This window comes from Candida jiufengensis (genome assembly GCF_024610255.1).
Source record: "Candida jiufengensis strain CBS 10846 chromosome Unknown scaffold1, whole genome shotgun sequence".
In the NCBI taxonomy this organism is placed as follows: domain Eukaryota; kingdom Fungi; phylum Ascomycota; class Pichiomycetes; order Serinales; family Debaryomycetaceae; genus Lodderomyces; species Lodderomyces jiufengensis.
Genome location: NW_026261562.1, coordinates 2,807,711 through 2,835,458, shown reverse-complemented (window position 1 = coordinate 2,835,458; position 27,748 = coordinate 2,807,711). Strand labels below are relative to the sequence as shown.

General features: G+C 27.2%; 15 protein-coding genes across 15 annotated transcripts; 6 read left to right on the top strand and 9 right to left on the bottom strand. All coding sequences in view use genetic code 12, as the record gives it.

The window, feature by feature from the left end:
* Positions 1–1,393: 1,393 nt before the first annotated feature.
* CAK1 (cyclin-dependent protein kinase-activating kinase) lies at positions 1,394–2,446 on the bottom strand (the record flags this gene model as incomplete). Its single annotated transcript, XM_051765761.1, has 1 exon — positions 1,394–2,446. One exon carries the CDS (start codon positions 2,444–2,446, stop codon positions 1,394–1,396), a length of 1,053 nt encoding a protein of 350 aa, XP_051619041.1.
* A 294-nt stretch (positions 2,447–2,740) lies between these two features.
* Positions 2,741–4,573, bottom strand: SSN3 (cyclin-dependent serine/threonine protein kinase; the record flags this gene model as incomplete). Its single annotated transcript, XM_051765757.1, has 1 exon — positions 2,741–4,573. The coding sequence occupies one exon, from the start codon at positions 4,571–4,573 to the stop codon at positions 2,741–2,743; it is 1,833 nt and encodes a 610-aa protein (XP_051619040.1).
* Positions 4,574–4,798: 225 nt separating this feature from the next.
* On the bottom strand, positions 4,799–7,269 carry VPS36 (ESCRT-II subunit protein; the record flags this gene model as incomplete). Its single annotated transcript, XM_051765756.1, has 2 exons — positions 4,799–6,507; positions 6,720–7,269. 2 exons carry the CDS (start codon positions 7,267–7,269, stop codon positions 4,799–4,801), a joined length of 2,259 nt encoding a protein of 752 aa, XP_051619039.1.
* A 302-nt stretch (positions 7,270–7,571) lies between these two features.
* HYM1 (Hym1p) lies at positions 7,572–8,651 on the top strand (the record flags this gene model as incomplete). Its single annotated transcript, XM_051765755.1, has 1 exon — positions 7,572–8,651. The coding sequence occupies one exon, from the start codon at positions 7,572–7,574 to the stop codon at positions 8,649–8,651; it is 1,080 nt and encodes a 359-aa protein (XP_051619038.1).
* A 51-nt stretch (positions 8,652–8,702) lies between these two features.
* Positions 8,703–9,896, bottom strand: BAT21 (branched-chain-amino-acid transaminase; the record flags this gene model as incomplete). Its single annotated transcript, XM_051765754.1, has 1 exon — positions 8,703–9,896. One exon carries the CDS (start codon positions 9,894–9,896, stop codon positions 8,703–8,705), a length of 1,194 nt encoding a protein of 397 aa, XP_051619037.1.
* A 695-nt stretch (positions 9,897–10,591) lies between these two features.
* TAF14 (TATA-binding protein-associated factor) lies at positions 10,592–11,547 on the top strand (the record flags this gene model as incomplete). Its single annotated transcript, XM_051765753.1, has 2 exons — positions 10,592–10,600; positions 10,765–11,547. The coding sequence occupies 2 exons, from the start codon at positions 10,592–10,594 to the stop codon at positions 11,545–11,547; spliced, it is 792 nt and encodes a 263-aa protein (XP_051619036.1).
* A 205-nt stretch (positions 11,548–11,752) lies between these two features.
* On the bottom strand, positions 11,753–13,234 carry STE4 (G protein subunit beta; the record flags this gene model as incomplete). Its single annotated transcript, XM_051765752.1, has 1 exon — positions 11,753–13,234. One exon carries the CDS (start codon positions 13,232–13,234, stop codon positions 11,753–11,755), a length of 1,482 nt encoding a protein of 493 aa, XP_051619035.1.
* Positions 13,235–15,136: 1,902 nt separating this feature from the next.
* On the bottom strand, positions 15,137–17,326 carry TBF1 (Tbf1p; the record flags this gene model as incomplete). Its single annotated transcript, XM_051765751.1, has 1 exon — positions 15,137–17,326. The coding sequence occupies one exon, from the start codon at positions 17,324–17,326 to the stop codon at positions 15,137–15,139; it is 2,190 nt and encodes a 729-aa protein (XP_051619034.1).
* Positions 17,327–18,147: 821 nt separating this feature from the next.
* Positions 18,148–19,566, top strand: UGA1 (4-aminobutyrate transaminase; the record flags this gene model as incomplete). Its single annotated transcript, XM_051765750.1, has 1 exon — positions 18,148–19,566. One exon carries the CDS (start codon positions 18,148–18,150, stop codon positions 19,564–19,566), a length of 1,419 nt encoding a protein of 472 aa, XP_051619033.1.
* Positions 19,567–20,026: 460 nt separating this feature from the next.
* Positions 20,027–21,028, top strand: KGF54_004991 (uncharacterized protein; the record flags this gene model as incomplete). Its single annotated transcript, XM_051765749.1, has 1 exon — positions 20,027–21,028. One exon carries the CDS (start codon positions 20,027–20,029, stop codon positions 21,026–21,028), a length of 1,002 nt encoding a protein of 333 aa, XP_051619032.1.
* A 355-nt stretch (positions 21,029–21,383) lies between these two features.
* Positions 21,384–21,617, top strand: KGF54_004990 (uncharacterized protein; the record flags this gene model as incomplete). The annotated part of the gene is made up of 1 exon (XM_051765748.1): positions 21,384–21,617. The coding sequence occupies one exon, from the start codon at positions 21,384–21,386 to the stop codon at positions 21,615–21,617; it is 234 nt and encodes a 77-aa protein (XP_051619031.1).
* A 294-nt stretch (positions 21,618–21,911) lies between these two features.
* Positions 21,912–22,790, bottom strand: KGF54_004989 (uncharacterized protein; the record flags this gene model as incomplete). Its single annotated transcript, XM_051765746.1, has 1 exon — positions 21,912–22,790. The coding sequence occupies one exon, from the start codon at positions 22,788–22,790 to the stop codon at positions 21,912–21,914; it is 879 nt and encodes a 292-aa protein (XP_051619030.1).
* Positions 22,791–22,976: 186 nt separating this feature from the next.
* Positions 22,977–23,354, top strand: VMA7 (H(+)-transporting V1 sector ATPase subunit F; the record flags this gene model as incomplete). Its single annotated transcript, XM_051765745.1, has 1 exon — positions 22,977–23,354. The coding sequence occupies one exon, from the start codon at positions 22,977–22,979 to the stop codon at positions 23,352–23,354; it is 378 nt and encodes a 125-aa protein (XP_051619029.1).
* A 124-nt stretch (positions 23,355–23,478) lies between these two features.
* On the bottom strand, positions 23,479–25,140 carry CHS5 (Chs5p; the record flags this gene model as incomplete). The annotated part of the gene is made up of 1 exon (XM_051765744.1): positions 23,479–25,140. The coding sequence occupies one exon, from the start codon at positions 25,138–25,140 to the stop codon at positions 23,479–23,481; it is 1,662 nt and encodes a 553-aa protein (XP_051619028.1).
* Positions 25,141–25,423: 283 nt separating this feature from the next.
* Positions 25,424–27,511, bottom strand: KGF54_004986 (Rpd3L histone deacetylase complex subunit; the record flags this gene model as incomplete). The annotated part of the gene is made up of 1 exon (XM_051765743.1): positions 25,424–27,511. The coding sequence occupies one exon, from the start codon at positions 27,509–27,511 to the stop codon at positions 25,424–25,426; it is 2,088 nt and encodes a 695-aa protein (XP_051619027.1).
* Positions 27,512–27,748: the final 237 nt, after the last annotated feature.

Here is a 27,748-nt window from a genome sequence, read left to right as displayed (position 1 = left end):
TTGTTGAAGTAAGGTTGTTCAACAAAATATATTAGAAATAAGTAAATTCAATAATAAATTGTTTAAATATAATATTGATATTAATATATAAATATAAATTATATTGATTAACATAATAATTTCTATAAATACAACAATATAGAAAATATTAATTAATAGATAAAAATCAATTAATTAACTAACTAACTAACTATTCACAATTAAATTAAATCATTAAGTATAAACTTTTATTATTAATCATCTTTAAAGGATTTAAGACAAATTCTGTTTGATTTGAAATAGAAGGAATTTGAAGAAAGGGTTGATAAAAAATAAAATATTTTATTTTTAAACATTAATTTTTATTTTATTTTTTATTTTTTTATTTGGGGGATGTACGAACAAAAATTACATAATTTAACACAATAAAAAAAACTCTAAACGGGGACAACTAAAAAACTTTAATAATTTTGAAAAAATTTTAAAATAATATTTTGCGGGGTAAGTGCATGAGCCGCTTTTATTACCCAATTTGTAATGTTGAAATCTATGAAATCTAAAGAATTTAATTAAATATTATATAAATATTGAACAATTTTTCTTTTTAATTTAAAAATTTTCAATATATCATTGATCTAATATAATCTAATCTGATCTAATTATTATCAAGATTATTTTTAATCTTCAACTGATCACAAATTTCCCATGAGTTAGATTGTAATAATTCAAATGAGTCGTCACCACTCTTAATTTTATGTACTTTTATTATGGTTGCAAGTTACAACCAATAATAAATTTGGTGTGAACCCAATTTAAATAAATTGTTTTTAGTAAGTTAATTAATTTGAAACGTTCGATTGATCTATTATTAATTCATTTAAGCATTGTTATAGATATAAAAATTAGAGATTTTTTTATACATTTCTAATTTCTTAATTAGAGATTTTTTTATACATTTCTAATTTCTTATTATTGGAGCTTTACTTTACAACTATGTCGAAAGAACTATTACAGAACATCTTATTTAAAGATCTCTTAATTCACCCACAAACTTTGGTCATTGCTATTTGGTATAGAATAAGTTGAATAGAGAATTATCACAAATTTAATTATGCAATGATTGTTTTCGTTAGTTATTTTACAATGAACTTGCACAGAAAAACAAAAATTCAATTTACGAAATTTTCTTAAATTTTGCAACCAAAAATTAAATAAATCTTATTGCTTTTACTTTATTGTTTAAAATTGATTATCGTCAATCGTTTAGTATAATCGAATGAAACTACATGTCAAACTTTAATTTCATACTTCGTAAACTTTTAAATTCTCGATATTTTTACCATAACTTTCCTAAAACCTAATGCATTCAATTTACCCAAAACTATTTACATTTCTAATTATTATAGAATTAATTTTAATCTTCTATATACATTTTTCTTTTACTTCTATCATATCTTATTAAGTTCGAAAATAATTTTTCAACATATTCATCATTAGAATTTGGTAAAATTTCCAGTATTGATAATCTTGGTAATTTTTGTAAATTAAATTTTTTAAAATGTAAATCATCATTATTTAATTCTGGCCAATATAAATTTTCATCATTTTCATCTTCTTTTAAATAAGTTGGAGTACCAAAAGTTTTAAAAATACATACAAGTAAATGTAAATCATTTATTTGTGAATCATTATTTAATTCATTTTCATTTTTTATTAATATTGATTTAAAATTTTTAGAATATAAAATTGTTAAAATTATACCAATACTCCAATAATCTACTTCATATGAATAATTAGTTATTCCTAATAATAATTCTGGTGATTTATATATACTTGAAGAAATATCAACATATTTTAAATCAAACGGTTCATCTTCTGGAGGATTTTGTAAATTATAACAACATCCAAAATCTCCTATAATTGGTTGAGTTATATCATCATCTTTAAAAAAAATATTACTTGGTTTTAAATCTCTATGGATAATTTCATTTGAATGTATAAATTTAATTGAATTAATTAAATTTTGTAAAAATATTTTAATATCAGAATTATTAATTTTATTTTTAATAATATGTTTCATATCTCCTTTTTCATCAATTGATCCAAATTTTAACGTTTTACTCATATATTTAGGTGTTTGTATTAATTGATTTAAAGTAAATGGATAAAAATCCAATACTAAAAACTTATCATCAATAATTTGAAAATCATTAAGATATTCAATTATACCAACATATCCATCTTTCTTTTGGTGATGTTGTAATTTTTTCAATACTTCTAGTTCTCTAGTTATTGAATGTGGTGGGATTTTAAAATCTAAATCAACTATTTTTAATACAACATATTGTTTTGTTTTTTGATTTTCTGTTATATATGGTGATTCAGGAATTGGTTTTACTTTACATATATCTGAAAATGGACTATTGTATATTAGTGTTTTGTTTGTATATAGATCATCTAGTTTCATCACTCTGTAAGTAGATGAATCAATTGGAGTTTGCTGCTTTTGTTAAATGTAATATGTGTTAGTGTTTTAAAGTGGTTGTATTTTTTTTGATATTTATCAAGAGATCAAAATATTGAATGTATTGCGCTAAATACGCGATACTTTCATTTATCCGAATATAAATAAACGATTTTTTACAGCTAATTCCTAATTGAAAAGAAGTCTTTGACTTAATGTTGAATTACATAAATGCTATATAATACTGTCTTCAATAAAATGACTATATAATGCTTAATGTCGATTCACTAATTTTGTTTAACCTCTTTTTCTTTTAGTACCATTACCTTCATCAAATCCATTATTATTACGTTTTACTCCAGAATTAGCAACCGCTTGATTATTTTGATTATTAGTAACATTTTGTCCAGTCCCACTATTATTATTCTGTTGATTATTTTGATTATTTCCTTGATTAATATCATTATCATCAAAATAAATTTTTCGATTAGGATATTTAAAATTTAAACCATCAAAAGCATTTTCTTTCACTTTAGGTAATTCCAAAAAGAATTGATGTAATAAAGCTTGATCTGCAGTTAATCTTATATCTGGATCATATTTTAATAATCCATATAATAATTCTAAACATTGTTTATTTTCACCACCAATCATTTTATACCATTGAGATAAATTTGATGAATAATTTTGATTCAATTGTTGTATAAATGAATTAAATTCAGGATATTTATTTAAATTTTGCCAATTTTTAAGATTTGGAGTACCTAATATTTCTATAATTTTTTGAAATTGATTTTTTTGAAAAGGTACTGATTTTTTATTATTTATATCAATTTTAGCTTCTTCTCCTTTAAAAATAGGTCTTAGTGATAATAATTCAGCTAATATACATCCAACAGCCCAAAGATCAATAGCTGGTGTATAATGTCTTGTACCTAATAATAATTCAGGTGCTCTATACCATATAGTAACAACAACTTTATCACCAGTATAAAAACTTTGTAATGGATTGTTAAATTTTCTAGCTAATCCTAAATCTCCAATTTTAACACATCCATTTGATGTAACCATTATATTTGCTGGTTTTAAATCTCTATGAAAAATCCAATTTTTATGTAAAAAAGTAACACCATTTAATATTTGCCAAGTTAATGATTTTATTGTTTGAATAGGAATTGGTTTTAATTCTGGATGTGAATGATAATGTATAATTTGTAAAAGATCATGTTCACAAAATTCAAAAATCATATATATGCTTTTGTTTTCCAATATGATATTTATTAGTTTAGTGATGTTTTTATTATTTAATTCTCTGCATATTGACATTTCTCTAATTGCACTTTGTGATATACCAGTATAATGAGTAATGTCATTATCTATATTTTTATTCATATTTAAATTTGAATTCATATTATTATTTGATGCATGATTATCACTTTTAAATTTTTTAATTGCATAAAATTGTGGTAATGCCTCGTCATCTTTTTTTGTTTTTGAATGGCTTGAATCAGTAGTGGGTGTAGTAGTTGCTGCAGTTAATGTTGATGTATTCGACGACGTTGTTGAATTTATTACTAAATCTGTCTTGCTCTCAAGATCTTCAGTATTACTCGAGCTACTTCCATTAACATTATTACCTATATTATTATTCTCTTCTTCTTTTTTGATATTACCTCGTAGTTTAGCTTTATATACTTTTCCATAAGTTCCTGCTGCAATATAACCCATAATTTGATAAGTAGATAGTACTGATTCTCTTGTTAAATCTTTACGATGTTTAAACGGACCTAAAGTTAAAATTGAATTCGATGCCATTAATGCAGGTTGTGGAACTGTTGGTAATTGATTGGGTATTGATCCTGGTTGATGATGATGATGATGTGAATGACTATTTGTTGGTAAAAGTGGATTATTTGTAGGAATTGTTTGGGTTAAAGAAGATGAAGATGGAATATACATTTGTTGCTTTTGTTGTTGTTGTTGCTGCTGTATGCTGGAATTATTTGAAGTTATATTTGGATTATTTCGTTGTTGTTGTTGTTGAAGATTATTCTGTTTATTGGTTTGTGGCTGGGGTATCGGCACTCCATTTATTTTTCTATATTGTGATGATGTCGGTCCATAATTCATTGCAAAAATGATATTAGTTTTTGATAATTATGGATGCTATATTGTAGTATCTTGAATGTCCTTTATGAATGATATACAATGATTTGATTCAAACCGCTTGAAAATTGGGCCAACGCTAGATTCATATAAATTTTTTGTGTAAACTTTACTAAAAATAAATTTAAGAGGTAATACTTGGTTAAGAGGTAATTCAAATATGGAGATGCAAAATAATTTTATATATTACTAAAATTGTAGACCTTCTAAACCATTTAAAGAAATCGTTGAAGGTATATGACTAGTTACTGGTGTTGATTCACTAACTATTGATTGTTCATCATTTATTGTACCAAATTCATATTCAGGATTTAAATTCACCAAATTGTTCAATTTCAATCTCTCATATTCCAGTTTCATGTTTTTGGTAATTTCATCTTGTTCTTTGACAATATCTTCTTTTATTTGTTCAATTTCTTTCAGATTATCCCAATTGAAAGTTGATGAAAATTTATTAACATAATAAAAAGTCCCCGAAATATTTTGATCAATAACAATTTGACCATTTTCAATTGATTTTTCTAATTCTTCTTTTGTAATATTATACGACCAATTGAAAAAATGAGAAATTTCTGATATTGTACATCCATAATTACCATTTTCGTGTCCACTATAATCTCTATCATATTCGTTATCATCAATCATTTCTACTCTTAATTTATTGATTTTATATTGATGTTCTTGATTGTTTAGGTATGATACTATGAATTCATCATATGCATTTGTATGAATTCTTGGTTTGATTACTACTAAATCACTTTTTTCATATTTGTTTTGCACAACTGGTAAATTTAATGAATCAAATAAATCCACCAGTTTTTGAAAATCATTTACATCTACTAACTCACATCCAAATCCTTGAGACTTAACTAGAAATCTATTATAATCTGCGAATAAGTCTTGTAATGTAATCATGGATGAATTCTTGATCAATTTGAAGTTTACTAGATATTCACTGATATGTCGACTTAGTTCATTATGATATAAATTAGATGATTTGCTTATATTGATAGGTGGTAGACTTTTGGTGATATTGACTTTATTGTTTATTAACCCATTAAATGACGATGATAAATGTAGTATATCTTTGAACTTGAACATTAATTGCTCCAAATCTTCTAATGAAGAGCTTAGTATTACTTCATTGTTCTTTCTTTGTTGTTCACCTATCAATTCTAATGCATGGATCCCTGCTCCAGTTCTTTTGATTTCAAGTTTTGGTTGTTGTAATTTTTTAGAATTTTGATTTATGCCACCTTTTTTACGTAAATTATCCCATTTAATTTCATCTATTAAATTGGCAACTTCTTGAAAAAATTTCTGTTCACCACCTTTTCGAAAACTTATTTTGACATATGGTTTATTGTTTGTATATAGTTCTGGTGATTCTAATTTCAATTTCATTGGATTAGTTTCTAGTGATATGTCGTTCATTGATTGACTCAATTCTGAAGTTGATGATGATGAAAGTTCAGTTCCACACATTTCGCAGAATTTAACGTATCTATGATTTATGAATGTACAAGTTGGGCATTGACCATTTGCTAGGGTAGATTCTGATGTCAGAACTGCAGGTGATGGAGATGTCTGAAAATTATTTGATTCTGATATTATTGGTTCTGTTGATGCTGGTGTTGATTCTTTTGACGAATTCGCTATTTCTTCTATGTACTTTTTGGTTGGCCGTATACCACATGATATACATTTGGGTAGTTCTTCTTCATCCCAGTTGAATCCACTCGGTATATGATTATTGAATGAACAAATCTTACAAACCCAATCAATTCCTTTTATTTCTTCATTCTTTTTAGGTATTTCCGTCTTGATATATAATTTAACTTTCGGTGATGACCTTAAAAATTTTTCAACTAATTCGGCTGAAGTCAATTGTTCAATATCTATAGCAATACAATTTTCAGTATTGGAATTATCAAAATATATTACTCTTTTATTAGTTAAATATAATCTTCCATTTTGATGATCCGTAATTTTCAGTTTTCCTTGATATAATCCTATATTATCTTTTATATATATATTATATTCATTTTCAAATAGTATTGGTCTATTACTTCGATTTATCTTGATCGGTGACCATATTTTTAACCAAGACATTTAACAATAAAATAAAATGGAAGTGCCATTAATATGATTAATTCTAAAAATAACACTACTGGTTTGATATCAGTTTCTTTTGGGGGTAATGGTGGTTTCTTAGGTGGTGGATCAAATACGATAAAGTCTGGTGAATGAATTTCTTTAAAACTTTTGACTATATCTGGTCTAATATTCTTAATTTCAGATTTAACAAATTTTGAATGTTTAAGTAAACTTGATTTTTTGAAACTCTTGTATAAATCTGGTTTTATATTATGAATTTCACCTTTAATATACTTTGATGGATTATGTTTAACAAAATATGAATTTTTGAAACTTTTCTTGATTTCTGATTTTATGGGTCTAATTTCTCTACAAATAAAACAAGGTTCTTTACATAAAAAGCAAGTTCTTTTCTTTTCCTTTGGTTTATCTTTGAGATCTTTAACTGAAGGAGTAGTAGTAGTAGATTTAAATAAATTAAATTGTTTTGATAAATTTGATAATTTTATAGATTTAAAATAATTTAAATAATAATTATAATTTTTGATAATTGATTCAAACATAACTTTTTTTTTCTTTCTATTGATCTACTTAATAACAAATATTAAAACAAACCATTTACTTAGAAATCACAACTTATTATTAATCAATTGATCATCAATAGTGAAGTTTGAAAAATTATCAAAGGTTATTTAAAACTCTTTTTATATCATTAACTCCTTTTAACCTTATATTAAAATTTCTGGTCATTAATCTCATAACAAATTAATTAATTATCATAATATAAATTAGTAGACTTGACAACAACAACAACCTTAAAAATTCATGTGCATAAAACCCCTCCAATTAACTTAAAACAAATACCATGGCATTTTTATTTAAACGAAATCCCAAAAATCCACCAGAATTAATAAGAGCATTGAATGATCAATTATCAAAACTAGATTATACAAATGATCCATCAAGTTACAAGAAATATCAAGATGAATCAGCAAGATATTTAAAACAAATTAAAAATATTATATATGGAGATGATGAAAATGAACCACAAATTGATCAAATAACTCAACTACTATCGGAAATCTTAACAACAAATAATCTTTATGTATTAACTACAAGTTTAAATAAATTAGATTTTGATTCAAGAAAAGATGTAGTGATAATATATTCAACTTTATTGAGACGTAACTATATATCGGGTATGAATGGAGGTATGGGAGGTATAAAGTCAATGTTATCTTCATCAAATCCTCAATCAGCACCTCCAGTGGTTGATTATTTAGTACATAAAAAGCCAGAAATTTTGAATATACTAATAAGAGGTCCTGAATCACCAGAGATTGGATTAATATCAGGTCAAATCTTAAGAGATTGTAATAAATTTGAAGAGATTAATAGATATATTTTGTATCGTCCCGAGTTTTGGAAATTTTTTAATTATGTTGAAAATCCAATGTTTGAAATAGCTTGTGATTCAATGATGACATTAAATGATTTATTAACAACTCATAAGAAAATGGTACCTGAATTTCTAGCAAAGAATTACGATACTTTTATGAATCATATAAATGTATTAATTAAATCAAATAATTATGTTACAAAAAGACAAAGTGTTAAACTACTAAATGATTTAGTTTCAGAAAGATTAAACTCCGAATTTTTACAAAAATATTTCACAGATACCAAGAACTTAAAATATACAATGCTTTTATTGAGTGAAAAACTGAAAAATTTACAATTGGAAGGTTTCCATTTATTAAAATTTTTTGTTGCAAATCCCAAGAAAACACCAAAAGTTAAAGAAACATTAATTAAGAATAAACAAAATTTTTTAGAATTTTTCAAGAATTTTGATATTTCAAGTTTCCATGATTCAAGTCTAATTGAAGAAAGAAATTACATTATAAAAGAAATTGAAGCTTTACCTGATAAAAGTACAATATAACATTCAAGTCTATAAATTTTCTAATAAATGCAATAAAGTCTCTTTTCTAGTTTATTTGGCAACTCTCGACCAATCTTTATATTCTTCTTCACCATATTGAATCTTACTTATCCAATCAGCAATTTGTGCAGTTAATTCACCAGTATTACCTAGTTCAACAGGAATATCTATATCTTGACCTCTATATCCAATATGTTTTATAGGAGATACAACAGCTGCAGTACCAGCTCCAAAAGCTTCAACCAAATTACCTTCTTCAGCAGCTTTTTGAACTTCATGAATAGTAAATTTACGTTCAGTTACATCCCATTCATCTGATGGTAATCTTTCTTTAGCTAATTCTAAAATTGAATCTCTTGTAACACCTTCCAATATAGTTCCATCTAATGGGTGAGTAGTTAATTCCTTTTTACCAGTTTTTGGATCTCTAAATACAAAAAATGCATTCATAGTACCAACTTCTGTTATGTAACCTTCATCACCAAATAACCACAAGTTTTGATCAAATCCCCTCGTGGCTGCTTCTTGTTGTGGTAATATACATGGAGCATAATTAGCACCTAATTTTTTATCACCTACACCACCTGGCCATGCTCTTACTGCATAATCTGTTGCTTCTAATGATACAGGTTTAAAACCATTCTTATAGTAAGGACCAACTGGACTACAGATTGTATATATTTTGGCTTGATTAGGTGTACCAACACCTAAAAATGCATCTGTACCAATCATTGTTGGTCTTATGTATAATGAATAACCTTTACCTTCGGGTATAAAATCTTGATCAACAATTAATAATTTATCAATCAATTTTTGTAATTCTTCTCCATTAAATTCAGGTAATGTAATTCTTGCAGCTGATTTATTCATTCTTTCCATATTTTTATTTCCTCTAAAAGTTCTTATTTTACCATTGGAATCTTTATATGCTTTCATACCTTCAAATAATTCAAATCCATAATGAAATACAACACTTGATGGATCTAATGATAAGTTGTGATATGGTGATATTTTTGGAGTACCCCAACCATTTTTGGAATCCCAGTCTATTTCTAACATATGATCAGTGAATGATTTACCAAATAACAATTGATCTTTGGATTTTTTAGGTTTTGGATTATTAGTTTTCTCAATTACTAATTTTGATGCATCTAATGGGCAAACTGTTGATGATGATGAGTTATATCGTATTGATGACGTAAGCGCTCTTCTATTCAAAGAAGCCAAACTCTTGAAATAAGACATTTTTCTAATATGTAATTAAATTGAGTTTATGAATTAAATTATTTGCAACATAAAATAATCAAAAGTATTTGCAGTAATTTGTATCATACTTTATATAATTTTTCAATAATCAACGCTACCACCGCTAACTTATGAGTAAAAGATTAAGTATTACTCACATTTATCGGGAAATTGATTACCATTATGACTTGTTTTAATTGGAGTCTGTTCTTGAGTCTCTTTCAGTTTGGCCATTCAAGTAAAAGTTTGATCGTCAAATATTGGCTATTTATCACCTAAATCTTGAGATAAATGTAGAGGTCAAAATTTCTATTTTCGGAATTGTATATGAAGTAGCCTACTAAAGGACTATACTCAAAGTCTCCCAGTTTTAATATTTAACTATCAAACATGTAATTTGGTCAAACCCTTAAGGTCAATTCAAAATGTCAGTTAACTCTAATTTATCAACTGATTTATGTAAATTCTTGATTATCCAAATTTCTTTAATAAGGGAAGAAAAAAATTAAAAAATCGCACAACAACAAACGAACCAACGATTCAATTTCAGATCAAAAAGAGGAAAAATTCTAACTCAAAACAATTTCAAAACTAAATTGTTTGTTTATTATATTTATTTGATTATTATCGTTCATTAATCTCACCATCAATTAAATTCAATTTATCAGTTCATAAGTCAATCAAAAAATATCATAATGTCTGATGTATGTATTTATCTGATTGCAATTGCCCATGCGACGGCTTAAATTTGCTCATAGTCCACACTTTTGAGAAATATCATTAGCTCAAAGTCAGATCTGATATAATTGAGCTAAAATAATGCCTTCACACCATGAAGTAAACCTCAATTATACTAACGCCTACTTAGCAAGTTAAAAGAACAATTAGGATAACAACAGAACAACATATTATGAAAGATGTACCACCAGTTGAAAATTATCCAATGAGAAAATGGTCAATTTCAATATCAATGTTAGATTCTCAAGGTAAAGAAATACCTGCCAAAATCTTGGATAAAGTAACATATACTTTACATCCAACATTTGCTAATCCTATAAGATCATTAAAACAACAACCTTTTAAAATTGAAGAACAAGGTTGGGGAGAATTTGATATACCTATTTCTATTCATATTTTAGGAATAAGTGGTAAAAATGGTGAACGAAAATTTCAACATGATTTAAATTTTTTACAAGAAAAATATATTAATGATCATGTAATTTCAATTCCTGTTGGACCAAATAAAAATCCTCAATTAAATAAATTATTAACAGAAAGTGGGTCATTACCATTTGAAGAAAATTCAAGTTCTTCTTCAGGTATAAAAAGAAAATTAGATTCAGCAAATGGTCCATCATCATCATCAACTTCAAATGTAAATCAATCACAAGCTTCAATAATTGATAAAAAGAAATCAAAGGGAGCAATGAAAGGTAATATTGATTTAGAAAAATTATCCAATGGATTAACTAAATTAAGTGAAGATGATTTAATTGTTATAGTACAAATGGTTACTGATAATAGAACAAATGAAATGAATATTAAAAATGATGTTGATAATGGAGAATTTACAATGGATTTATATACTTTACCTGATTCTTTATTAAAAAGTTTATGGGAATATGTTAAAAAACATACTGGTGAAGCTTAATTCAGGAAGTAGCTTGTGTATCTTAGAAAAATATTAAAAAATTTAATTCATATAAACATAGTGGACATCTGGTATTGATCTGAAGCTTGTCTGCTTAATGCGCTATAAAATTGTTATATAATGTATAAAAGTAATAAAGTACTGAAGGAGTAGTATAAAAATGTCAATAAGATGCACCAATTCTCTACTTGCTCTATCTTCTATTTTATACACTCCATATTTTAATTGTTGAATCCCATGAACCAGTAGCTAATCCAATTCCATCAGGACTTACAGCAACTTTATTGATCTTATTTAAATGTTCACTACCTAAACTTCCAATTATTTCATTTTTCAAAGTATCCCAAACAACACAACCATGATCAGAATAACAAGAATATAATAATCTACCACTTTTACTAAAATCAATTGAAAAAATTCCAGAATTTTCTAGTATGGAATTTCTTGAATATATACTATTTCTTCCATTTGTACTTATTATATCTGATTGATAAATTAATGATTGTGATTGTTGTTGCTGTTGTTGTAATGAAGTATAATTGTTTCCATATTGATACGTCTTTTTATCAATTGGAGTCGGTGGTGAAGTCAATTGAGGAATTTGAGACCCACCATTAACAAAGGAATTTTTAATCTCTTGTTGTAAAGAATAGTAAGAAATTTCACAATCACTTCTTAAATCAAATAATCTAATCATACCATCGTCAGAACCAGTTGCAAATGCGTTCCCATCTGGAAAAATCTTTACGCAATTGACATCTGAATTTGAAATACTAAAACTTTGTATTGATGTTGGCAGTCTTAAATCCCAACATTTAACATAACCATCACTTGAACCACTTAAAAATAAATTATTCTCCAATATACTTTTAGGAAATACGGACAAACATAGTACATCACCAACATGATCAATAAAATCTCTTATTTTGGAGCCCTTTGTAATATCCCATAATGAACATGTCATATCTCCACTACCAGTGACTATTGAATTATTATCAATAAATTCACATTCTGAAATATACGCAGTATGACCTTTAAAAATTGATTGAATAGATTGATAAAATCCAGTTTGCAATTGATAACTATTGTTAGTGTTTTTAATCAGTTTTTGTTGCTGTGTTTCTTGAACTGGATTATTTAAATTGTCTGGTTGAATTTTATATATTGTACAATGATTATCTAAACCTGCCGATGCAACTAATTTTTCATCTGGTGATAAACTACAAGTTAATACCCAATTGTTATCCAATTGTATTGCTTGTTTCTTGTATCCAGTTATAGCGTCCCATAGAATCATATAACCGTCTTGTGAAGCACTTAATATTTTGGTTGAGTTTGTATTCCAACATATTTTACCTATTTTGTTTTGATGACCCTTTAGATTATTGTATAATTTTAGTTTACATGAATCTCGAGGTATATTATTCACATTTATTGAAACTGTTTTTAAATTTGTATCTTGAGTTTTCTTTTTGACCACTATTATTTCATCATATAGTTGTTTTGCTTTAACTTTTGCTAATTCTATTTGTTTTGATATTGAAGCAAAATCTGCCTTTTGTTGTAATTGTTGATGTTGTAGAGACTTCGGCAAAGTTTGTTGAGAATGTTGAGTTGAATTACCATTTAGCATGTTATTTGATGTTGATAAAATTGGTCCACTCTCGTTAGAATATTCATTATACATCTTGTATTAATTTGATTATGTAAAAGTGTTTGAGCTTTAAGTTGTAGATGAAAAATTGAAGCTTGATTTGGTAATACTATTGGCGAATGCAAATTGTGAAAAGTGAAAAGTAAATAAATTTGAAATGAAATATGATAAATCAAATATTAAAATGAAATGAAACTAAAATGGTGAAGTGAAATTAAACTGATTTGAGATGAAATGTATCGACAATAGTAATTATTTGATAGTAAAAGCTTAAATGATGAATATAATCAAATTGATAATAAAGTCAAGTAATTAAAAACTTGGAATATCTGTTTCAAGTAAATAAAAAAAGCAAAATCATTAATCAAGTCAATTTATCAAAAATTCATTAATTTAAAAATAATTCTTAATCACTTATTAAATTGAGTTAGTACTTAACAACTACAACAAAACTAATTAATCAATGAATATTATAATTCATAATAATTAAAAATGAATAATGAATTAATGTGAGAAGTGTTAATTGAAATTAATTTTTGACTTTGATTTAGATTAAATTTTAATATTAATTTTGTGGTAAATTAAGTGTCTAAATTTAAGGGGGGGTGTGGACAATTGAATTAGAAAAAATAATTTAAAATAATTTGTTTCAGAATTGTTAGAGTTAGAGCTTGTTACGAACACAACTGTATGTGATTATATGAATTCCAAATTTTCAATTATTATCACATGTTAGAAGATTTACAATAGGAAGAATTATAAACAAATGGTCTATTGTTTATAGCCTCATAATAATTCTCGAGCTATGTTAGTTTTAAATCATGCATTTAATTTCATTAATAGTAAATTTCTTAAAAAATTTGGATGAAACTTGCATAAATAAGACAAACTTTAAATTGTAACTGAAATTTTGAATTTATAAATTATTTTTTGCATTATAGTGAATATGAATAATATAATGTTAATACTCATAAAATTAGATATACATTTGAAATATTGCATTATCAAATAAATAATTGATGATTCTCAGTAATACAGATAAGAAAAAAAAAAAAAAAATGGGGGAATACCGCAATAAAAAGTACAATAGATTAATTGAAAAAATTTAAAAATCAAGGGTACTTATTTTTAATCTAAAATTATAATAACAAAAAGAACAAAGAGAAATATTAAATGTAGTTTGAATTTCTGTAAATAAAGCAAATTCACAAACAACAAGTGATACATGTTAAGGGTAATATTAAGGTTTTTTAAAATAAGAAATGAATCTTTAGAGAATAAAAATTAAAAACTTTAATTGGATATTATAAACGAATAAAATATCCAGCCTCAAATTTTATAGATCTAATTAAAAATATTTTAATTTGTGGTAAATGAGTAAATGACTGAGTCTAAAATTTAATTAACAGATCCAAAAAAATTTACGCAAAAATTTTAGTGCCATATTTCCGAAAATAAGATCTTTGACTAAATCTTAGTTTTTTAATTTACTAATGGATAGACTACACATAAGGCTTTAATTGAAAACGAAAATAAACAATTTAGTTGGATTACGATTTAAGAAATATCACATTTTGATACTAATTTATCGTATTGGTTAGTTTTTTCTTAACCTTGTTTAAATCTATCACAATACTCTTTTTTTTTTGTGATAATTTCATTATAATTTCATTGAAATCTTCTTGTGATTTATCGTCTAGATTTAATCTATTTTTCAATATACCCGATAAAAAAGTTTACTAATAGTATTGATACTACTTTTATAACAAATCATTTCTAAATTGGCTTTTTAATTATTCAAGTTTAGGTCAGACTAATTTCATAACAGATGATTTAAATCTAAATTTAAAAGATAAATATAGAATTCTATTTCATTTAATCATTAATATATAACTAACTACCTTATCTTAATTATTATTGACCTTGTTGTTATTGTTACAGTTGTTTTGGAGCTTTTGGAACAGGAGCAGCGGCGGTTTTATCATTTCTTGATATTGATCTTTTAACTCTATCATCTAATCCACCAGTAACAGTTTTTAAATAATGAGGAACTTCCATACCATTTTTAAGATAAAAAACTTTCCAATTTCTTGCTTTATCTTTAAGTTGGATTTGACTTCTATTTTTAAGGGATTGATTTATTTTACCATCTTTACCAAATAATTCTAAAATTGCTGCCCAATGTGGACCTTTTAATTCTAATGCATGTCTAAATGCTTTTTCTTCATCTCTTGTCCATGGTCTTCTTTGACTTGGTTTATGACCATTTACCGGTATTGCTTGTTCTCTTATTTCTGATGGTAATAATTTTGAATGATCTTCACTATCTTCTGATGTAGTGTTATTTTGATTTTGGTTATATTTCATTCTTGCATTAATTTCTTCATACATTTCTTTTGGTATAACTGAAGTAGAAGGTGAACTATTTCTATCTCTTGTTGGTTTACCTGATTTGCCCCATATCAAATAACCCATATTTTTAGATACATAATCAAATAAATCCTTTAAAAAATTAAACCATTTGAAATTTTCATTTAATGGTAAATTTGTATTTTCTTCATTATAATTTAATAATAAGTTTTTTCTAATTTTACATCTTTCTATAAAATCATTTTCGGTTGGTAATAATAAATTAACTTGTCTTTTAATCATTAATAATTGATCCATATCGTCAGGTAAAATATCCTCCAATATTTCTTCTCTTGATCTTTCACCTGCTTCAATAGCTGAGATATATGCTTGAGTTTTTAAATCTAAATATAATAATGCTTGAGGTTTTAATAATTTCCCAATTTTACCACCTATGAAAGAACCCGCACCAGTTTGTATAGATGTCGTTAATGCTGACGATGAATTTTCCAAATAACTTGTATCACTTAAGTGATTCTTAACATCTAAATCGTTTGATGGACAGAAAATATCTAAGAATGATTCATTAAGGTAAAAAAACCCAACTTCCATTGTACCTAAAGTTGCTGCTAGAAATGTAGCTAAATTAACTTTTCTTAATGTAGATTCTATACTTTGTTCTTTATTTTTAAAAACTTGTGGTGTTATTTCCCCAACATGCCACATACCAGGTGCTAAATGTTCAACAGTTAGAAATGGATCTTCTTCTGAGTATAATCTTTTAGTAAATTCAAATAATGATGTTAAATCTCTATAGGTTGCACCTTCAGCTGTCTCAGTATTTGATGCTAAATCTATAATTCTTTTATATGAAGAGCTCGCCACTATTCTTAATAATTGAGTAGATAAATTATCTAAAGTTGGTAATGTATTAATTAATAATTGAATTCTTGGTGGTAAATAATCAGCTGCAACAATTGGTAATGGTAAAACTGATAAATTTGCCAGTGAAAAAATCGCATCATTTGATTCAAGATTCAGTGAATGATATTGTGATGATAATGAAGCATAAGCTGCATGCACTGTATTTGTATTAAATAACTCTGAATCTGAGGGTATTGCTGATGAAGAATATCGCTGAACTGGTTGTGGTTGTTGAAGTTGTTGTGATGGTGGTGATAGCTGAAGTTGAGTCTGTTTTTCTGTTTGTGTTGGTGGTTGAGATTGAGGTTGAGGAGATCCAGATTGTTGCTTTTGTTGCTGCTGTAGTTGTTGTAATTGATCATGTGCTTGTTGAATCGCGTTATGTGATGACTCTGGTGTATCTTGGTGATTATTGATAGTAGTAGATTTAGTTGAATTATTTATATCATCCAGTGATTTTTGTAATTCTTGTACTTCTTGTGGTTGTAACAGATCATCTATATTGTTGCTCTTATCATTATTACTCGATGATGACGTATCTAATTTTTGTTTTTTCGAAGGTGGTTCATTGTTTCCTTCATCATCATCATCTTGATTTTGACGTAAAAATAATTCAGCATTTTCTCTTATTATATTTTCACTATCATTTGCATTTTCTTCATTCACTGAATCTTTTGATAAGGCATTTGCAATAGCTTCTTCTTCTGCTGTTAATGTAGTTGGATTTGAATCCTCTGTATTAGTTTGATCATTGATAGTAACTGGTGTTGCTGATGATAGCCTTGTAGCTTGAGCTTGTTCTGATGGTTGTCGTTGTTGTTGAAATATATCATCTATATTTGAATCATCCATGATTCAATCAAGATATTTTAATGGTGTATATTAGTTGTAGTGAGAGATATCTTTAACTCGTTATAAAATACTGCATAAAATATTAATATTTAATTTTTTCTTCTTATTTGTTTTGTTTACATTTTAATGAAATTTTTAGTACAATTAACACAACATCTTTGAGACAGACATTGTTTTTTGCTAGGATATACTTTTGATCCATAGCTTAGGCATTACTTTCAGATGTGTTATGAAAGGTATAAAAAACTAGACCTAGATAAATTTTCGTAAAGTATAATTTGAGCATTCGTCTGCTGACTATCATAAAATTTTCCTGGGGTCATCAAACTGTTTGAATCGATCTAGTTCGAAAATCTAAATGAAGGAAATGATTGTTATTATAATGCTTACTTGCATTACCTTTTGTAAAGAGTCCAGATATCCGCTTGCCAGATTTAAATTCTAAATCCTTTTTCAAGTTTAAAAAAGAAATCCGCCAAAAACATAATGAATATACATTTTTTTAATCGATTTGTTAAATTACTGAGCAAATACCGGTTATTAATTTAACTACTATAATTAAAAATCCCTTTCTTAATATCAATATTGACATGATTTTAAATGGAAAGATGAGTTACAAAAGTCATTCTACCATTACTTCTAAAAAATTTGTTAGCGGCTGTTTTAAAATAATTTTATGATTACCGCTAATAATTTTTTATTATCATCATGTATTTATTCAGTTACTTTTGCTATTTTCATTAAACACACTTTTTTCTTTTTTCTTTTAATCATCATTCAACTATTCTATTCAGTTCAGCTTTTATTTGTAACAATTCGAAATGACTGTTCAATCAATTTCACAAGAATATTTTCCAAATGAACCAAAAGAACCAGTAGTTAAATCAACTACTCAAACAAAATCAAAAGAAGGAATTGAACAATTAGAAAAATCATTTGATGCAAGAAGTGCTTATTTTATTGCTGATTATGCTAAATCAATTGGTAATTATATTGCAGATGTTGATGGAAATTTATTATTAGATGTTTATGCACAAATTGCCTCAATACCATTAGGTTATAATAATCCTGCATTAATTGAAACTGCAAAATCTGATAAAATGATTAGAGCAATAGTTGATAGACCAGCATTAGGAAATTTCCCAGGTGAAGATTTAGATGATATTTGTAAAGAAATTTTAAAAGTTGCACCAAAACATCAAGATAAATTATGGTCAGGTTTATCTGGAGCAGATGCTAATGAATTAGCTTTTAAAGCTACTTTTTTCTGGTATCAAGCTAAAAAAAGAGGTTACAAGAGTCAATTTAGTCCGGAAGAAATTGAAACAGTTATGCATAATCAAGCACCAGGATCACCAGAATTAGCAATTTTATCATTTGAAAGAGCATTCCATGGAAGATTATTTGCATCAGGTTCAACCACTTGTTCAAAACCAATTCATAAATTAGATTTACCAGCTTTTAAATGGCCAAAAGCTGAGTTCCCATCATATAAATATCCATTAGAAGAAAATGAAGAAGCTAACAGAAAGGAAGATGAAAGATGTTTGAAAATAGTTGAAGATTTATTTAAATCTTGGTCAGTTCCAATTGCTGGTGTTTTAGTTGAACCAATTCAATCAGAAGGTGGTGATAATCATGCATCAGCTGAATTTTTCCAAGGTTTAAGAGATATTACTTTAAAACATGGTGCTTTATTAATAATGGATGAGGTTCAAACCGGGGTTGGTGCAACTGGGGTTATGTGGGCTCATGAAAGATTTAATTTACAACCACCACCAGATTTAGTTACTTTCTCTAAAAAATTCCAATCTGCTGGTTATTTCTTCCATGATCCAGAAATTGTACCAAATTTTGCTTATAGACAATTTTGTACTTGGTGTGGTGATCCAGCAAGAATGATTTTAGCCGGTTCAATTGGAGCTGAAATTGTTAAACATAATTTAGTCGAACGAGCATCTGAAGTTGGTGATTATTTATTCAGCAAATTAGAAAAATTACAAACAAAATATCCAAAATATTTAGGTGATTTAAGAGGTAAAAATAGAGCTACTTTTATTGCTTGGTCCTTGGAAAATGGTGAAGCAAGAAATAAATTTTTAAATGATATGAAATCTGTTGGTGTTAATATTGGTGGTTGTGCAGAAGATTCAGTTAGATTAAGACCAACTCTAGTATTTGAAGAAAAACATGCTGATGTTTTAGTTGATGCTATAGAAAAAGTTTTATCAAGTTATTAATGAATAATGAAATTAAAAAGTGATGTATCTGTATATTTTAACCTAATTTTTTTTTTAACTAGTATCATGGTTTAGTTTGTTATAGATTGAATTAATGAGATAATCTACGTTGGAATAGTGATTAAATACTGATTGTAGGATCTAGTCAGTATAAACTGAACTAATGCGCTTAAATAGTCTTTAAAACTTTACTCCATGTTTCATTACTTTGATTTTGTGTTTCTAAATTTGTATCAAAGTTTTAAGTTCACAAGATTTAGAAAAAAGAATTTTTCTAAAATATCACAGACCAAATTTAAATAGCTAAAATATCTATTCAATATCAAGAACTGAATTGCCAAATCATAACAGCTATACAACGCTCTTTAAATCAAAATCTAACACCAATTAAATGATTCAAACAATAATTTCGCTATAATCAGAGAGAAAAAGAATACAATCACCTATAAAACCATACAGAATGGAGGAATTCAAATTGCCAATGTCACATAAACAAAATAATTTTTATCAAGATTTAAAACATTTTATAAAAAATGATTCAAATGCATCTTTCATAGCTGGAGGTATAGCCGGAGCAGTTTCAAGAACTGTAGTTTCACCATTTGAAAGGGCTAAAATTTTGTTACAATTACAAGGTCCCGGGACTAATCAAGCTTATCATGGAATGTTCCCCACAATAGCCAAAATGTATAAAGAAGAAGGTTGGAGAGGATTATTTAGAGGTAATACTTTGAATTGTATTAGAATATTTCCTTATAGTGCTGTTCAATTTGCAGTTTTTGAAAAATGTAAAAATCTAATATTAAGTTATAGAAAACTACATAACCTAAATAGTCCACAACTAAGAAATAATCAACTAACTGGTTTAGAAAGATTATTTGCAGGATCAATTGCAGGTATAGCCTCAGTAGCAGTAACATATCCATTAGATTTAGTAAGAGCAAGAATTACTATACAAACGGCATCATTAAATAAATTACAAAAGGGGAAATTATCAAAACCACCAACAGTATGGGGAACTTTAAAAGATGTTTATAAACATGAAGGTGGGATATTAGCATTATATAGAGGTATAATACCTACAACTTTAGGAGTTGCACCTTATGTTGCAATAAATTTTGCATTATATGAAAAATTAAGAGAAATGATGAATGAGTCGCCAAAAGATTTTTCAAACCCAATTTGGAAATTATCAGCTGGGGCATTCAGTAGTTTTGTTGGTGGTGTATTAATTTATCCTTTGGATGTATTAAGAAAAAGGTATCAAGTTGCAAGTATGGCAGGTGGAGAGTTAGGATTTCAATATAGATCTGTTAGTCATGCTTTGTATTCTATGTTTAAACATGAAGGATTTTTTGGTGCATACAAGGGATTAACTGCTAATTTATATAAAATTGTTCCATCAATGGCTGTACTGTGGTTATGCTATGATACTTTAAAAAGTTGGATAGAAAAGTGGTGAAAAGAGGTGATTTTGTATTATTACTTTAGAATATAGATTTATAGACGCAGAAAAGATGAATATAGACAATGAAATGATAGTACATAATTAATGATTTAACAATACTGGCTGGTAGTATTAAGCTGAAACATGTCCCTATAAATTTAGTATAATTTGGTAGCATTGTGAAAAAAAGAAATCGAATGATAAATTCTGCATATAATCAACAACCAACCAAATTTATTTTAAAATAAAACATAAGGAGAAAAAAATATTAGTGTTAGTTAGTTCATAGGAATACAAGTTATCACTGCAAAGTTATACTTTCATTATTTATTCAATTAACTTCAAATCAATACATTAACAATCTGCAAATATGAGACCATCAAGAGTATTGTTATCATCAATTAAATCTGCTAAACCAAAGATTAATTATCCAGTAGAAATGACACCGTTATTTGCTGCGGTTGGTGTTGCTATTGTATCAGCTACTTTTTTCACATATAGACATTTTTCTCATGATAAAGAATTAAGATTATGGAAAAATGCTAATTTATCTGAATTGGATAATGTTTTAAATAAAGCTGAGAAAGATGAAAAAAATAAATAAGTTGATTAAATATCTACTACTACTACTTTGCATTTTTTTTCAACTTATCAACTAATCAATATCATCAAAACAAAAACATCCAAAAATTAAAATAATTTGATTGCAATTCAACTAATTACTTACGGTTCAAGTGTTACTTTTTTTTTTAAACTTTTTTGAATTGAGAGAAAGATATTTATATGTTATCAAATTTGTGAACAATTAATTAATCAATATATATATGTGTTTCAACGATATTTAAAAGATTCATTTCTATCTATCAACTTTTTTGTTCAATTCTATTTACATGGATTTCTAATTAACAGATGACATTATTCTACCTTGATGTTCATCTTCAATATTAGTAAAATAATCTACAACTTCTGGAGTCTGATCTAAATTATCAATGGCTCTAAAATAACCTTTTGAAAATTCTTCAGGGAATTGAACTTGACCATCTTTATCAGCTAAGTATCTTACTGAACTTTCATGTAATTTATAACCTTTTGAACTAATTTCATTACTTATTTTATGAATTTCTAATGGATCACATATGACTCTATAAAATTTATAAGTTTCTCCAGGTTTATACTCATTATCAAATTCAACTTCTTCAATATCTTCTGCTCCCACCTCCAAAACCATTTCAAATATATCATCAAAATTTTCAACCGTGTTTGGTTTTGGTTCAAATAAAATTTCACCTTTTTTCTCAAACATAAAATTACATGGACTTAATGAAGCTTGAAAATAAGCCATTGCAGTTTTAACTCTCATTACTGTTCTTGCCTTGTTATCAGTTAATGCAGATATTATAAATGCAACACCACCAGGTCCCATAAATTCATAACTTACTTCAGTTTGATTATTTGCACCATCATTTAATTCTCCTGAACCTCTTTTTATAGCATTTGTTATAACTTGTTTTGATACATTTAATTTTTTAGCCTTGTCTAATAATTGTTCAAGACTTGCATTTGAATCTTTCCCACCGGCTCGTACACAACTTTCTATTTTGGTTGCAATTAATGTTGCTTCTTTTGATTTTTTGGCATCATTTTTAGCTTTATCATGTTTAATATTTGCCCATTTAGAATGTCCTGCAAATCTAATAGACTGTATGGGTAGTATTCTGTGATGAAGTGTAGTTTTCCTGAGGTTGAGACGTAAGTTTTGTCGTATAATTGAGTTCATTGTTGGAGAAACTAAACAATCTGATCTATTTGGTTGTGAAAAATTAATTTAATCGAGAAAAAATATAAGGTTTGAAGTTTCACCAAAATTAATTCTAAATTGTATTATCTTTTAGCAACACATTTTAAATCAATCAATTCAATTGCCTTCTAGATTCCATACAATACATTAATTGACGATTCAAAAATGAGTTCAGGAACAGAAGCAATGGCAAAACGTAAATTAATAGCAACAATAGCAGATGAAGATACAGTAACAGGATTACTTCTAGCAGGAATTGGACAAATTTCAAATGAACCAGGTAAAGAAACTAATTTTTTGACAGTTATACCAGGTAAAACTTCAATAGAACAAATTGATGAATCATTTGATAATTTTACAAAAGAAAGAGATGATATTGCTATTTTATTAATAAATCAACATTTAGCTGATTTAATTAGATTTAAAGTTGATAGTTATACAAATGCATTTCCTGCAATTTTGGAAATTCCTTCAAAAGATCATCCTTATGATCCTGAAAAGGATTCAATTTTGAAAAAAGTTAGAAGATTATTTGGAGAATAGATGGTTCAAAGAGAAAGAATGTTGCTTTGATGATAAATTTTATTCAGTTCTTTGCATTAACTAATATTGCATTTTTTTATATTGTATATTAATATACTATTACTTATTCATATTTTTTCAATGCTTACTTCTTTTTGCCTGCTTTTTTCTTTTTAATATTCTTTTTCTTTTTATTTGAAGTTCCTTGTAGTGATGGTGAGTTCTCTTTGGAAGTTTGCTCCTCAGTTTCATCTCCGTCTTCGTTCTCTTCGTCCTCTTCTTCCTGTTGACCTTTCTCTTCTTCCTTATTTTCATCTTCATTAGCTTTAGTGACTTCAGCAGAAGGTTCCTCCTCCGCAACGACCTGATTTTTCTCTTCGGCCTCTAATTCAGCTTCTTGTTTGTCAACTTCTGCTTCAATTTTTTCTCTTACTTCATCTTTTGGTCTTTTATCTTCTAAAGGCACAGTATCAAAAGCATCATCTATATCTTGTTTTAATTCCTCTTTATTTTCTTCTTCAACTTCTTCCTTTTTATCATCTGTTGGTCCTTCTACTATCTCTTGGACAGCAGCAGCTGAATTTGGTTCAGTTGTTTGTACTACACTATTTCTGACTTCTTCTCTTATATTGGAGAGATCATCATTTTGTTCTGCAAGTGGTTCAGCAGCTAATGTTTCTTTATTTTGATCTTCACTGATTTCTTTGGGTTGTTCAAGGTCTATTTTTTCAGATATATCAATATCTTCATTGGGGTTTATGCCATCTTCAGTTACATCGTTTGAGTTTTCGACTTCTTTCCCACTAATTGGATCTTCAACTTCCGTTTTTTCGACAGGTTGGGCTAAGTCTTCCACATTGATACTTGGTGCTGTATTTATTTCCTCAGTTGAAGCAGGTGGTTCTTTATTTGATTGAGCTGTAGCAATTTCAGAATTGACTTGATTTGTTGAAGCAGAAGCAGATTTAATATTCTTACTACTATCAGCCCAATAATTCTTAGCAAACAAATCAGGTAATACACAATCTTTTAAATAAAAATCTCTAACTCCAACAATTCTTCTTTCTCTTTCACAAGCTTTTAACCATTCAGGTCTTATAATTGGAATATTCATATCATTTGCCTTGTTGAATTCTGAATTATTTTTATTTTCTCTAGTACATAAGAAATGAGTAGTATCAACTTTAACCTCTGATTGAGAAGGAGTTTTAGCACCCATTTTCACTAAAGTATTTTCAATGTCTTCTTTGTTAAATGGATCATTAGGTGAAAAATCACCTAAACATACAGTTATACCAGATAAATCAGTCATTTTATGAGTTTTTAATTCAATTTCATTACTCCATAAAGTACCTGCGGTTGTATCTAATCTTAATTGAAATTTGAATTGTTTATCAATTGGTAATCCTGATAATTTCGATGTATGATTACTAAGAGGTTGTGGGATTGATCCTAATTTTTTACCATCTTTGAATAATATTAAATTTTTTAAATTTGAAGTACCTAAATTTAATGAATCCCATTCCAAAACACATGAAGTTTGAGTTATGTTTTTTATTCTGAGGGTTGGGGATTTTGGTGAATTTGTTGTAAATGTTTCTAAAATTTCTTGTTGAAGTTTATCAAATTTTATTTCTTCTTCTTTTTCACTTTCATAATCTTGATCACATTTTAATTTGATTATTGAACCTGCTTTTACGCCATTTGGTAATAGTATTGTTGGGAATTCAATTAAATGATGATCTTTGGTTAGCAATAATGCTAATGATGCATCTAATTTACCAACTGTTAATGAAACCTCGACCATTACTAATTTGGTGGAAGTGCAATTGTTTGATAATTATTACTAAGGTTTATAATTGCAGCGGCTGTATTATGTTTGTTATTGATCTACGTAATTTATTTGAAAAACTTGTGCTACCAAATTGGGTTCAATCTATCACCATATAAAAAACTAGCTACAACAGAATCACATTAATGAAGAATACAAGAATAGTTTTTATAATTGCAATATATAGACTATAAACACTTCTTCTAGTTAGAAAATAATACAACATTAGAAACAAATTAGCAAACAAATTCTAGAATAATTATGTCCGTATAATACCCATTGCTTTTAAATCATCATTAATTTCTTCATCACTAGCTTTTCTCAACAATAATTCTTTGACATTACTTGATTCATCATCATTCTCGTCATTAATAGAAGAGCTAATAGCAGATGGAAACCCATGAAATTGAATTAAACCATTTAGTATACCCAACTGTTCATTTAAATTATTTCTTTGTTGTACTAACTCAATTATAGTGTTTTGTTTTATTGCTTTCCTTAATTTTGGTGTTGAATTCTCCATTGCTTCCAAATATGTTGATGATGTACCCATTGTAATTTCTTCTTGATTTATTATATTATTCGGTATAGCTGAATAATTGAAATCTGGTACAATTTGATCTAATTGATTTCTCTCCTTGTTGATTTTATACCACATTGATGTTGTCTCTGTTATCATGTCATTCTTGGTATCCATTATATTTTTTAAGTAGTTTTGATGTATTGAAGTTCTTGTCGCCAAGGTTTCTTTATCAATACATTTAAGTTTGTATGATAGATTTGAGTTGGCTAGATTTAGACTATCTTGATAGAACCCATTGACTTTGTAATATATTTTTGATAATTCAGGATGTGAACCTTCTAGACATAGCTGCAATTCCTTTTCTAATAATGCTAATTTATCTTCATATAATTTATCCCTTACTTCTGCAAAACATTTTTCAATAGCAACTAATCCTTCAACAGCTAATCGTCTTTGTTCGTTTAAATCAACATCGTTCTCCTCTGCTACTTTTTGTTCAGTGGTAATCGCATCTTGTTTTTGTTTTATGTCTATATCTTCATTTGTATTCAACTCTTCACTAATGTGGCCTTCTGTTTTCGCTATTAATTCATCTTCGTCATCCTCTTCTTCCTCTTCTTCAATATCTTCGTCCTCTTCTTCATCCTCTGCTTCAGCTTCATTTTCCTCATCATCTGGAGTTATTTGTTTGTTACCATTGGCTTTTTGTAAATTGTCTATTTCATATTCATCTTCTTCTTGATCTTCTTCTATTTTATCATTTTCTTCAACAGCTATTTCTTTTACTTTCGGTTGTATCACTTTGTTCTTCCGTATTTTGTCTTCTTCTTCTTCTTTTTCCACATTTCCGTCTTCTTCCTCTTTTTCTTCTTCGTGTTCTTTCACATCGTCTTGTTCAGCTGATTCAAGTTTCTGTTTCTTTTTATCACTCTCATTATTTTCCTCATACTCATCTCCTTCGGTTGATGTCCTTTTTCTAGTTATTATTGACTTAAATTCATCATTAACGTCACTCAATTCATCTTTTGTGAAAGAATCAGAGTTATTTAAACCTTCAATTGATGATGGTTTTGTATCTTTTGAAATCTCATGATCATCTTCATCAATGTCATCATTTAAATTAAAATCCATACCTTCTAATCTTGCTAATTCAGTTAATTCAGATAATGTTTGTAAATCAGTTGGTTTATCAGATGAGTCTCTATCCTCTAAAAAATCCATTTTATCAGTTTCTGCTTCTGAATCATCTCCAACTTCACTTAATTCTGAACTTTCATAACTATCTTTTCTTTGTGGATTCATTCTTATTATATTTTCTTCTGATGAATTTTCAGTTATATCCTTTAAATCGTTTTTTAGTTCTCCATTTTTTTCAGTATTATTATTGAGTTCATTTGATTTAACATTTGGTTCATTATGCATAAATTTTTCAAAAGTTTTAAAAGTTTCATCTTTATCTAAATTTTCTAAAGTATTTTTCAATTCTCCATCAAGATTGAAAGTTGAATCAGCTAAAGATAAATCAAAAGGTGGTGGTGATGTAGCAATATCAGTAAGTGGTGAGTCCTTTGATATTGTATTGTTGACATTATTGTTATCATTAATTTCAGTATCTATTACCTCTTCTTCTTCTCCATCTTTTTCTTCTTGAGTGGGTTCATCTTTTTCGACTTCAACTTTGATTTCCTCCGTGATATTTGAGTTTTCGTCTTTAGATAATGGTTGAATGTTTTCATCCAGTATTGGTGGGGATATTGGATCTGAAGTCTTATCTAGAATCTTTAGATTATGTGGTTCAGTTTTTATTTGCTCCATTATTTCCATTTATGATGTATTGTAATAAAAAATGTAATGACTCGATTGTGGGTGATATATAAACAATTTAATTTGAACCTTTTATCAAAATAAACTCTTATATATGTTAGAATCTCAAAAATTTAGTTAAAATTATAAAGAATTCACGTTTTCGAGTTTAAATTGAATGGAAAGTGATGCTTTAATAATTAATCTTATATTGAAAATTGTACTGAATACTTTAGAATTCAACTGTTAATTTTGAAT